At 55.6% G+C, this 13252-nt stretch overlaps 1 protein-coding gene across 1 annotated transcript; it reads left to right on the top strand.

Annotated features, from left to right (window-relative positions):
• Window positions 1-1361: 1361 nt before the first annotated feature.
• LBRM_20_1570 (conserved hypothetical protein) lies at window positions 1362-7232 on the top strand (the record flags this gene model as incomplete). The annotated part of the gene is made up of 1 exon (XM_001564390.2): window positions 1362-7232. The coding sequence occupies one exon, from the start codon at window positions 1362-1364 to the stop codon at window positions 7230-7232; it is 5871 nt and encodes a 1956-aa protein (XP_001564440.2).
• Between the last annotated feature and the right edge of the window lie 6020 nt (window positions 7233-13252).

The raw sequence follows: 13252 nt of genomic DNA, 5'->3' as shown, positions 1-13252 counted from the left end.
CTTTGCTCGCCCCTGTTGATGCAATATCGACACTGGATCGAGGAACGCAGTGGAGCGAGCGACATATACGTCGAAGTTTTTGTTATATTTGTAGTGAGGAAAAGGTGTTTGCGTTGAGGTCCTGCAATGCCAGCTGTTCCGCTAGTTTGTCACGTGTGAAACCCTCTTTTCTGTGTGTTCTGGAGAGCTTCTGCTTGCCTATTCATACCGATACCTATCTATATCTGCAGACGTGCTGCGTGCGTGTGCACGCACGTGAGGCAAAGTCGCGAGTTGCGGTTGCCATCACTTCGCTCTTTATCGTGATTCTGTCTAATTCTGTAGCAGTGACATGCTGTATGGGACGTCTCTCTAGTGCTTGCTCAGTACTCTTTCTTTGCTGTGTACTCTCGCATTGTTACTATGGTGTGCCGTAATGCTTGTGCGTCGGGCTTTGTCGTTGCGCAGGTGTTGAAGAGGTGTTTTTTTTGTGGTGTTTTTTTTTCCCTTTTCGTTGCTGTTGTTGTTTCTCAACCACACCTTTATGTCTTTCACCCTCGTATTCAACGTGCAGGTAATCAGGAGTAAGTTGCTTGTATTCGTCTGGGCTGTACCCCCCCTGCTACAGCGTGCAGGCAGAGCTGCACAAGCACACGGTGGCACACGCAGAGAGCGGGTGTGTGTGTGTGTGTGTGTGTGTGTGTGTGTGAGGGATCCGTAGTCAAAAGCACCGCTGTCAGTGGCACGGCTGCGGACGGATGGCAAGACAGCGGTTAGAAGTCTCCATGTTTAGACCAGCCCTCCCCCTTCCCCCATACGTTGTCCTGCACTTGCGAGTCTACAGTGATGAATTCACGCGCAGGTATCGACTACTGCGTGCAGCGAGGCAAGCGCCGCTTTGGGGTATACCCTTGGGGGTGTGAGTGTGTGTGTTAACACATGTGTGTCTGTGTCGCTCTGTGCGTGTGTTCATGGTCAAGTCATAGGAATCGGTGCGTGACTCACTGCTGTGGCGCGACAGGCGCTGGGGAGTACGAGTTGCGAGGTCATCAGTTGAGATCCGCTGTGATGCACGCTTTTTTTTCTGCCAGCTGACTTCGTGTCTCCAAAGCCGTTGACGTGTAAAACAGCCGCGCGCTTCTGCACGTATACATTCGCTTGTGTCCCTCATCTTCGCGTTGCCTCTTCCTCGTTGCAGTACTCACTGTTCGCGGTATGTGCCTTCTTTGACTTTTTCGGCTTCTTCCTTCCTCTCTTGCTGGAATCTTCCCCCCCTTCTCACGACCACGTTTCCACATGCACAAGGACAGAGGCACTGCAGTGAAGGAGCGAGAAGGCGACTTGGCGCGCTCAACACATATATGTATATCTATTGATGGTCAATGTACACTAGTGCGCCTTTTCAAAAGAAACCGCGGGCGAAGACGCAGACTTCCACCACAGCGACAGGAGCAAGCTCCTCCGCCAAGCATCTGTGTCCCCTTCCCCTCCTCAGTCGAACCGATGGCACCTGCACACCTTCGCCACCAGTGCCTCCAAGCACCTCTTTGAATGGCTCACCGCGAGCCACGCGCTCGCTATCGATTCTACCCATACTCCCACACAGAGCATCGGCGTTTCCGTCCCCTGACGAGGGTGAGCGGACTCGTCATGTTGTCATGGACCCGCTCGCTGCGCTGCGACGCTGCCTCCAGTACGTGTGCAGTCACCCCGAAATCTATGGTACTGACGTACGCGGTCTTCTAGACCGTGAGGTGATGCATGTGATGCGTCTCAAAACGTCGGAGCTGTCGCTCACCAACGGACAGCGACCGCTCTTCGTCAACCCACTGGAGAGTGTCACTGTCCGCCATGCCGCTCGCTCTCTGATTGGTGCGCAAGCCTACCCCACAATACCTACTCAATCGACCGCAAGCAACGGCGGTGTACCGGGCAGTGCATCCGCAGGCAACTTGTTTGGTTATGGCAACGTCTCTTTCCTGCCGGTCTCCTCCGTCGGCTTTAGCGCACTGTTGCAGGACTTTCGAGGTGACCGGGCAAGGGCGGACCTGACCGGCGACTGTCGCCAGGCAGACGGCAGAGAGACATTATTTGGCGGAGCTCCGTCCACGTCATGGCCTGCTGCAGTTCCTGCACCTCCGCTGGAGGAGAGCATTCAATGGAGTGGTACCCTGCCACCCTCGTTGACGTCAACGAGTGTGCGTGGTATCCGCAGCGTTGTGCACGACGATGAAGCCGTAAAGGGCGGCGGTTTTTCAGAGAATGTCGGGGTGAACGGTGGCGGAGTGCACCCGGGCGAGACTCACGGCAGATCGCAGTTTCTATCGCGGATGAGCGCATCTGCGGTGCAGGACAAGCTCAACCCACAGCTCCAGCGTCTTGTCCTCGACCCCTCGGAGGACACGGCAAGTGGCCTCTCCGCTGCACTTCCCAACGCCTTCTACTGCGCAGTAGAAGGCATGGGGATGATGGTGGATCAACAGGGGTACGAGGCGACGTACCTGCGCGCGCAGCTGCAGCAGCTGGAAGCCGCGTTCAACGGAAAGTGCGTGCGCCTTTACGAGCTGGAGGTCGAAAACCGGCAGTGCACTGAGAAGATGAAGGCGTCGGAGGAGGCGAGAGCGCGGTGGGCGACACAGCACCACACCATGAGAGGCCAACTGGAGGTGATGCGGCGCGAACTGGATGGCTGGAAGGACCGCGCCAGCGACGCTGTGTCAGCGGCGACAAAGCAGAGCAAGCAGCGCAGCCAGCAGGCAAAGCGGATTGTGCACAATCAGCTTAGCGACGCAAAACAAGAGATTGTGCGATTGGGTCAGCTATGGCGGGAGACTGAGCGGGCGCTGCAAGAGACCCGTCGTGTTTTTGAGAACACAGAAAAAGAGGCTCTCGCCGCGCACAACCACCTCACCGACGTGTTCCACTACCTTGAGCGACTGGAGCGGCGGATCGCGCGTCGTGACGCGTACGTGCTCCTCTGCGAGCGGCGACAGAGGTCTCTTGAGGAGAAGTACGAAAAGCTGCGGTGGGGGTATGAAGAGCTCAGCACCTTAGAAGGACGGTACTCGTATGTCGACTACATGCTCACCACAAGGCCGCTGTGGTCCGTGTACTTGTTTGTGCGCCTTGCGCGACACCTGGGCGACTACATGGCGCTCGAGAATCCGGCCGAATTGCAGCAGCGACTGCTCCGGATGATGGGACAGGAAGTTAAGGGGGGGGAGGCTCTCCCAGCAGCTGCCGCTGCTACTCTTGCTGCCATGGAGCCATTGTATGGGTTGATTTTTAGCCGGTCACCACAGGGCGGCCGTCTCGTCGCCAAGCACTACGACTTCCACCTCGTCTTCTGTGCTATCGTGGACGAAGTGACTGCTGAGGTGAGTTGCCGAGGCCGACCGAAACAGTTGCTCACCAACCTACACGGACCGGTAGCGTGCCGTGTCATTCGTTGGCACGAGCGCTACAGCATCGACTACCTCAGAGGTCGGGAGGGCGTCTCCGACAGTGCGGAACTGCACCGCAAGTTTGTGCCGCTGCTGACGGTTGCTACTCTATTGCTACCTCTGCGCTCACGGACAGGGACGCTGCTGGTGCGGCCGCAGCCTGCCGAAGCCACTGATCACTCAACGGAAGAGGCGGACTCCAAGGCGCTGGACGAGGCGGTCAGTGCCGAGGAGGCGCGTGTGCATACTCTCCTCTCAACGACCCCAAACAAGCGCCACTATGACGAAGCAACCGTTCGTTTTGTGCTCCGCTGCTTCTGGAAAGAGCGACTGGCGGCCTTTTCGCAACAAATGAGCGTGCGTGTGGGCATTGTCAACGCGAGGCGAGAAGATGAACGGGAGCTGCAGAGCACCCAGCGAACTCGAAGTGCCGCTCGGAATTTCTCGCCGAGCGGTGCACGTCGGCCAGTCGTGGGTGATGAAAGTAACTACGCTAATGAGAGCGACGATGAGGAAGAGAACGTTGTGGTGATTCAGTCATTCCTGGCGGCCCTCGTCGACTTCTCGGCGCGCTTCACCGCGCCGCAGCCGTGCTCGGTGATGGGGGCGCCAACCAAATCGAGGGTGTCGCCTAGCAAGGCAACGCTTTTGAGTGTGCGTGGCGTGTTGACTAGCGGGGCGTCCGCTGGGAAACTCGGCGGCAGGTGCGCGACGAACGCCTCCTCTCCCGAGTTCAATACAGCATCAGACTCAGTGTGGGACTGTGGTCGCATCTTCTTCGCCGTAGTGCTTCAGCCGCAGCGAGCCACAACGACTGAGGAGGGCGCTGCCTCGCCGATGCGTGATGTGCCAACCCAGGAGGAGGTGAATATTCTCGCCGAGGAGGCGCGCGAGTTACTTGCTGCACTGTACTACTACACACTGGAGTACAAGGACTTGGACCCTGACTTCCGCCTTTTCTACCTCGTTGCGCATCAACTGATTCCGGAGATGGTGGCAGTAAACTTCTTTGCAGGTATCGAGGCCTTTCAGCTGGATAGCGTGGCGCTGTTGGAGCGGCGTCTGCAGTGCTTTCCATCTAGCATACACAGTACTGCGAGTCGCACAGCTGCTGAGCAGCTGGCTAGCTCACCCATCATGCCCAAGGAGGTAGAGGACCCTCTGACGGCGCTCACCCGTGCTGTTGACGTGATGGATGAAGCTCTGCTGGACGGCGAGGAAGAGGACATCGAGCCGGACAGCGATGGGGATGGCCACGGCAGCATTCTGCCGTTTCATCCCAAGGCAGAGATACACCTGCACCCCACCACGACTTACACCGTGCCAGAGAAGGAGCCGCAGGAGGAGAAAGGGGGGGACACCTCTACGGACGACGCGCAGGCACCCGCACCCCCAGCGTCGCAGCGGGCCCGCGAGTTGCAGCTTCTGCACAACATTCGTGCCTACCTGCGCGAGCGGGAGACGCTCATAGCCTCGAAAGCTGCCGAGGATCGTGGCATTCCGTGTGTGGAAGGTGGTGGTGGCAGCGCAGAGTTGAATGGGGTAGCAGAGAATCCCACAGGAGCTTCTCTCGCCACCGTCTCCTTTGACGAAGTGTCGTCGGAGTGGACTGCGTTGGAAGAGCAGATCATGACCAGTCTCGGGCCACACACGGCACTGCTGGATACATTTCGTCGCCACTATCGGAAGCAGAGAACCGAAGACGCTGTGCAAGCAAAGGGGGAGGCAGTGAGGCTCAAAAAAGAGCTTGACCACGTACGCAAGCGCCGAGCTGACCGCAAGCGTCGGTACGAGACAACCAAGCATCTGAGCGCAACGCGAGGCCTTCTTTCCGTAGATGACATCCTCGCGCTGGTACAGCGCCATTGTCTTGCGACGTATGCTGTGTCGTGCTGTGGCACGCCTCGTTTCTCTCTTTTGCACTCCGTGTTCGGTCGTAGCAACGACACGAGCCTCGACCCATACGCAATTGTGGGCCATTTGCCGCTCACCGGCCTGCAACTGCAGCGTCTGCGCTTCGCCTTGTCGCTGGACCAGCCCTCCCATCTCATTCGCCCTTCTGCCCTCTTCACTGTCGACCCAGTAACCAAGTCGAACAGCCAGTTCTACGATGCCTACCTTACCGTTGTACTCGACGTGTTTGAGCAGCAGCAATCCTTTCTTATGCACAGTGTGCTGCACAGCTGTACTACTCGCCACGAGTGCTACGCTGCCGAAGGCGCTGAGGACTGTGACGGATTCATTCCGATAGCGTGGCTCAAAAAAGGCCTGACAGCCGCCTTTTCGACTATCCGAGGCACCTCGAAGCACGTGCAAGCTGTGCTGAGCCACTTTATGCAGTACGACGAGCTGCTTCGTCTTGAGGATGAGGTGAAGTTTGAGCAATTCACCGACGCACCACTGCTGTTGAACGTGCCGCCGAGCGATGAAAGAGGTTTCTCCAAGGCTGACAGAGACGTCAGCGTGAGGCGATGCACTGTGGCGGACAGCCTCGCCGACGCAGTGGACCAAGGAAGCTGGAACTTGCACGAGGAGGCGGACAGCTGCTCGCTGCTGCACATCGCCTTTGCTGTCCGCATGAGCTACATTGTTTGGGGAGAGGTAAGTGCCGGCACCTCCGAGGCGCTTGTCAACCGTATCGTCAAGCGCGAAGTGCCTGTGTGCTGCTGCGACCCCACCCCAGGCGATGCAGATCCGGCGGCGCTAGTAAACAAGGACTCCACAGTGGTGGTGGAGCTTTCCGAGTGGGACATTTTTGATCAGATGACACGGCAACAGTACACACAAGCACTGTCGCGTCTACAAAGGGGCCACAACAGCGACGCTAACCCGCTGCGTCGCATGCTCTCGGTACTGCAAAGGGGGCTTCTGCGACCGCCATTGATCCGCAGACCCCAGGGAACGGGTGATGCAAGCATCTCTTCCTTGCCTGGAACTGTCGACGTGAATGCTCTGTACCCCGACGTCGCAAGCATGTGGGCAACAAAGAAGGCACTTACCGAAGGCCAGAAGCGCATGGAGGTGGCTGCAGCTACCCTTGCTACGAGGGGCGTCAGCACATCTGGCAAGGGCAAAAAGAAGACCCGCGCGTTGCAACTGCTCAAGTCTCTCTCCGAGGACCAGGCCAATGCGACTGGCGACGGCAGTCTCGACGAGGAGCTGCAGGTGCCGGATCATGGACTCTTGAGCCTTGTACGTGCCCTCGGCTTTGCACTCCCATCATCGACGGGTGTGTCTGGAGTTCCCGGTGCCGTGATAAACAGCAAGAAGGGTGGCGGGAAGAAGGGGGCGAAGAAGAGCGGCGCCGGGCCGGAGACTGCCGTTTCAGCACTTCTTCAACAAGAGTATAATGTGAGCTTGTCCGTTCAGCTGCAGGACCTCGCTGCGCGGGTGGCTGCGTTGGCATCCTCCGATTCAAAGAGCCTCTTCAAGAACATGTCCGACGCAGCAGACATCAGCGTCAACATAGACGGATGCACTCAATCACCTGACAGCCTCTCTGCGTCGAATCAGTGCACTGCAGCGCCGACTCCGGGCAGTGCACTGCCGCGTCTGCACTCTGCTGACGCTTCTGGGAGCTCGCTGCAGCGCAATGCACAGAGCAAGCTTCACAAGGACGCCACGGAGGAGACACTCGCGGATACGGCAGTAGACTCCCTCACGGAACCCGATGCGATGGCGCCGAGGTGGGTGCCGGTTTTCCCGCATTCGTCATCGATGTTCGACAGCGTCAGTGCGCCTGTACCGATTGGAACGCCGATGGATGTGTCCAGACTTTACGCTGTTTGTGCTGCACTGAGTATGGTCTAGTTTTGCCTCCCAGGAACAAGCTGTACCGCCTTGTCGTGTAGCGTGTTGCGGAGCGCATGGACAGCCTGCTCTGCTAAAGGGTCGCGTGCAAAGGTTGTCTCTCTCTGTGTGTGTGTGTGTGTGTGTGTGTGTGTGTTGCACCTTCTCGATGACGCAAAGGTGCAATACCGCCCTTTATTTCCTCGCCTGATGTACTGAAAATCGTCTCGTGTTGTACCTCTTTGAATGTCGGAAAGGGGAGAGAACTAAGGGAGACGAACATGCTAACGAAGGTGCGCCGCTGCGTATGGATGTGGGCATGCACGACTTTGCACATCTCCTCTCTCTGCTCTCTCTCTCTCTCTCTACCTGTCTCTCTCCGAATTTGCTGTGTTGTGGTAATCACGTTTTGCCTTTTATACGTGTGTGCGCGGCCCTCACTCTCTCACTTTTACCCCCGTCGTTGAGGCGAGCTGAGTAGCGTGTTTGTGGAGGGGTCTTCCACTGTAGATGATGTCAACCGTGTCCAGGCTCTACGAATGTGGTTGTGCGTGAATATCGACAGTGACCTTTTCTGTTGCCTTGTGTTTTGGGTCGGTCACAAACTTGTCCTTCTCCTCTTGAAGTGCCTCGATGTAGCTCTACAGTGTCTCCTTTGATTCTCAACTCACCTCGTCCTTTTGCTCTCCTTCTACGGACCCGAGAGAGAGAGACGAGGTTCAGTGCAAAAAGAGCCCGCTTGACACACGGCCCGCTTCGGCGGGAGTATATGGTCCGGCGTAGTCGACCGGGATGTAGCCGTGGTGCGGCAAAGGCACGCAAGCTGTTGTTGCAGATGCTACGCTGCGGATCTGTTCGCTGTGAAACGAGCACATTAATGAAGAAGAAAAAAAAACGCTCTCTCTTTACCCGTCGCAATGATGCCCTTCTTGGAGGTGCGAACTCTTCTCCATTTCGCAGTGTGGCGGTTAATGCGCCGGGCATGGAGGTAGTCACTAACGCTGTGCACCCTCAGGCTTCGCGGGAATTTTTTTCATGTGTTACACAGTTTGGAATTTTGATGTAGAAACCGAATAGACTGTGAGAGGGACAGCAATAAGAGAAGCAGTATCCGCAGCTCACAGAGCTCACAATAGTTGCGTGATTCTAGTGCACCTCGGTCGTTTTGTCGTACCTCAGCGAAGGGCACTTGATGTGGAACTGGTACCACTGCTGTGGCCATGCTTTCCCGTACTGCCCTGCTTTCCTGCAGGGCCTGCAGTAGCGTCTTGTTGGTTACTACACGCGCAGTCTGTCGTTTCCTAAAATGCTCTTAATAGGACGCAAGCGGATTTCATATGACTGGCGCCTTGCCGCGCACTGCCGGTAACTGCTTGAGGAGAAAGGCCTCCAATGATGCCCCCCCCTCCCCTCCCACACGCCTCTACTTTTACCGCTGTGATTTCATCTCATGCCCTCATGGGGCCACTTTGGTTTCTAAACGCACTTGGGCGGGTGCTGCTTTGCATTGCATCGTTGTGCATCCGAACATCTTTGCTCTTCTTTATGTTTTTTTTTTTGTTTGTTTGATAGGGTGCCACCCATAGAGCGTCTGTTCCACTGCGGTTGGAGTAAGACGAGAAGGCTGTATCAGCAATCATAGTGCCATGACTGTGGTGCTCTTCGACGTTGACGCGCTGGAGCACTGGAAGCTTCGGTTGCGCAACTTGGCAAACGCCGGTGACCTTTGCCAAGAACAGGTACTCTCGTGCCTAGAGTCACTCGAGCAGCTAGGCCACACTATAGAGCGACAACCGGCACTGCCAATTCGAAACAGCAGCCCTGAATATGATCTTGCTGTAATGGCTCCCACCCACAAGACGTGCGTGAGCATTGGAACACAACTGTGGACAGTACGCCCCATTCACTACACGCACCACTTGCTCAATAGGGTGAGACGAGAACGACAGGTGAAAAGGCTCACTCGGCGTTTGGGGGAAGTGGCGGCGGATTTGCACTGCGTCGGGTACGACCTGTGGAGGCTCTTGCAAGCATCGGGTGTCCTTCAGACCCTCACACCCTTACAAAGACTCCCCGATGAAACCATAGTGGAACCGCTAGACAAAGGCGAATCTCTAGGTATAGCAGTGCGCTCTACGAACGGCGCGTTGCCAGCTCTGTCGCCGTCCACGCTTCATACGTTGCGTTCTCTTTTTGGTAGATTCTCTACCTTTGATACTGATTTGGCTCTGCACTGGACGAACCTGAAAGCACCGTCAGCAGCTACTATGGCGACTTCTAAACCCCCAATCCATGTGAAAACGCAAGGGGACAAATCGGTGCAGACTTCGCTGGCGTTTACTGCTGAGTGCGCTACCGTCCATACTCCGCGAGAACGACTTCCCTTTCTGTGTCGTCGCTGCCGACAGGACGGCCGTGCCAGCTATCATGTCGACAAAGCTAGGATGCAGCTCACGCAAACGCACGACATCGTCTCCGATGGTGGGGGAGCAGAGCAACAGGCCCTTCTAAAGCGTGCCCCGCTGCGGTGTGCTGTCACGCGTGGAGTTGATCCTCCTCTGGCGCGCAGCTCCGGTGCTCGGCGATCAATATGCCGCACGCTCCCAACGCTTTGAAATGCGGCGATCCTTTCGGCTGGGTGTGAAGTCTCTTTTTTTTTTTGCCCCGCTTTTGTGCTGTTTTTGGTCTTCTTCTCGACTCCCCTCACGTGGGGCGATACCTCAGCGCGTGGTCTGCCGGGATTCACCACCCCCCACTCGGTGCGAGAGAAAGCCAGGCTCCCCTCCCCTCTCCCTCCCAGTGCCGAACCACTCCTGGTGTTGACAGGGCCAAGCAGCTACGGTGCAGGGGAGCTCAGGGTGATGTATCGCTGCTGATGTCGACGGTCAGCTCCTGGATGGTGTGACGTCGGAGCAGCCTGCGACCGGGAAGATGCGTGTGCCATCCAGGTGATGGGATGATTGTCAGCGGGTCTCGAAGGTGTCTCACACGGCTTTCACTGCCTCCTGGCGTGGGGAGCCTGCGTGTCGTCCCGTGAGGTGCGCACTACGTGACTATCGACATGATGAGGGGCGGTGGTGAGGCGACCTGCAGAGCGGGAAGTGGGTGAAATTTGAAACAGAAACCATAGCCAGGCGACCGAGTCTACAGTGGTTGAACGCGTCTCTGTTGCTGCATCCCATCACGCGATGAACCTGTGACAGGTCCGGGGGCAGAGTGGTGCGCAGCCCACGCTCTGGGGCAGAAAAGGGAAGCATTGGAGGAAAAAAGAAATCAAAGGCTTTTTTTTTTGCTGCTGTCATTTCTCTGTGCAGATCAGTCTCTGTGTGTGTGCGTTTGATCCCTCCTTTCTACTTGCACGCACACGCTGTGCTTGCCCTGTGCCATCTTGAGCTCCCTCTTGCGAAGTCCCTCACCGCCTTTTATTTCCATGAACGTCGTCCGGTACGGCCCTCAGCGCACGGCAGCCACGTGTTCTTCTCAGTACAGACGGCGGGTGTACTTGTTGCTCTTCTGCTTTCATATGTATGTTATCTTTTGTGCGCTTGCTGTTGTGTGGGTTGTTGCTGCAGGTGTACCTCTGCGTGGCTCTTCCTCGTTGTTCTCTGTACAGGCGCATTGGACCCCTCCCCGCCTTCCCCCGTTCCCGTCTTGTGATTCACTTTTCGTTTTGTTGGTATTTACCCACACGCGGCCGCACACGCACGGTCACTGAAGAGAAACAGTGATTGACATTCTTACCTTTTATTCTTGTTTTGGCTTTGTAGAGCTTTACTTGAAAGAGTGGCGCAATCGAAAAGAGGCCTGTCTATTGTTCTGCTGTGATGGTCATTCTACAACAGGCCTTCTCTCCCATGCTCCCCCCTTCCACCTCGTGCCACTCGGTCTTGTGCTGTCGAATTCGCGCCTTTATGCTGGGCTCTTTTGGATGGATTGCGGTGAAGACTCTTCTGCAGGATGCGTGTCACCATTCTTGATCATGATTGGGCTCTACCGGTAACGTAAAGGCTCTTGTTACGGCTCTTTTAACGCCTGCTCTTTTTTTCCCCGGTTGAAGAAAGAGAACGATGCTAACAAGAGCTCCGTTGCGTACGATCGCCCCTCGCTGCCTGTGGTGCCCGCCACCACCTCCTGGACGCCGCTGCATGAGGGTTTTGAGGGATAGGTATCGCGTGATTAGCATCACTGCGACTCGTACTTACTGTACTCGCACCAAAATTTTGTGTACCTCATTCTGCTTCTTGTCGCACTCGTACTTACTCTCCTTACTTCTTCTCCCGTTCTCCACCACCCATCCCCGTTCCTCCATCACTGACCTGAACAACTGCTTCGACTCCTACAACAACGCCTCCTCCCTTCGCCCTCGTTCCAGTGACCAGCTCTCGTCTAAGGGCTAGTTCTCGGTAATCAGCCAAAACACCTTCGTCACAATCAACCTCGGTCTTCTGCTACTCTCCCGCTTTTTTCGTCTGTTTCAGCTGTGCTGGTGAGGTAAGAAAAAAAGGAAAGGTGGAGGCGTGTCTCCTCGTACACTTCTTTCCTTTTGCCTGAGCTTTGTTGTCTTCGGCCCTCTTCCTCAAGTGTGTTTTGTTGTTACCCGGGAGTCGTGGACCCCCGTAGCAGAGCATTTTCTCCCTGCCCGCGTCTCAGTAGACGTCTAGGAAAAGGGCCTCACAGCCTTTGCATTGTACGGTTCATCGCATTCATTCTCTCGTGCACAACCGTTTACGTATTAGCTATCTTTTACTTCTTCGTGGACTCGATCGTGATATGCGTAGTCACACAAACCACAACTGAGCCTCTCCCCTCTTTCCCTTCTTGTTCCTTCCATTCACTCTTTCGCACCCGCGTATCACACTCTATTGCTAGCCTCTTTGCTTCATTGCTGCCACTGCTTACGAACACGGCGCATCTTTGCTCCGCCTTTCTGCCCTTCTCTTTTTTTTTTTTGGTACGTTTCTGCCTTTACACGGTGTTGAGTACACTCCTCCCCCCTACACACACACTCACCCACTTTCGCTCTCTCTCTCTCGTTACGATTGCGTCTCGGCTGCCTTTGTTTGATTGCGCTGCTTTTTTCTTTTCTGTGCACTCCACCCCCTTTTTTCCTCCTGCATCATTTCCTTGGTTGCCTTCTTTGCGTGCCTCACCTTCATTTGTTGTTCCCGACTGGACCAACCACCACGCATCCTCTCTTCACTTTTCTGATTATTATTTTCTCGGGACTCTGAGCGACCGCCAAGTCCCTCTCTCTCTCTTACTGCACATCTCGGTGCTGTCCCTCGCACTTCTTTCTAGGCCCTCTACTTGCATATATTTTACGTGTGTAGCTTGTTTAGTACTCGGCACTTAAGCGGCTTACACATACTCCGGCCTGTGTGTGGTCAGTTACCCCTTCTTGGTTGTGTCTCTCTTCTCCGCAGCTGACTTCCCCTGCAAGACCACGTCTCATCTTTCTCCAGGTGTTCGATTCTATTGCATACGGTGCCCATTTTGCTTGCTGGTGTGTGCGTGTGTGTGTCACCCCTGTGGCCGCTACGAGGAAGTGGGCCAAAGCCCTTTCTGTGAGTTTTCTCTCCCTTTGTTTCTTCTGCTTTGGGTCGGCAGATTGTGTACGGTATACGGTCTTGGTGCATGTGACTTGCGCTTCTCTCCCTTCCCCGGCTCCATTAGCGACTCGTGAACACACTCTTTGTTTTTCTGATTTTATTTATTTATTTGGTGTGCACTGCCTCGCCTCTTTCCCCCCTCTCTCTCAATCTTTCCACGTACAGACACGCATATATACATGGCAAGTGGGCAAGAGTAGGAGTGGGCGCATAGTTGTACAACACTCAATCAACTTAAGACTCAGTGGGCTTCATCGCAGAAGCGAAACGTACAGGAACCATTGGCACCCCTCCTTCCTCTACTGTTTCCCGTGCCACAAGGAATCCCCGTCTCTTGTGTGCCAGTCACGGCAGCGTAACAGGCCATAACAGCGCTAATGCGGCAAACTTCCGACTCAAGCGCACATATACAAGCTAAAACTGAGGAGAGTA

Source organism: Leishmania braziliensis (assembly GCF_000002845.2).
Source record: "Leishmania braziliensis MHOM/BR/75/M2904 contig, possible fusion of chromosomes 20 and 34".
NCBI classification, from domain to species: Eukaryota; Euglenozoa; class Kinetoplastea; order Trypanosomatida; family Trypanosomatidae; genus Leishmania; species Leishmania braziliensis.
Note: the sequence above shows the minus strand (reverse complement) of the source record. Positions and strands in the feature narration are given on the sequence as shown.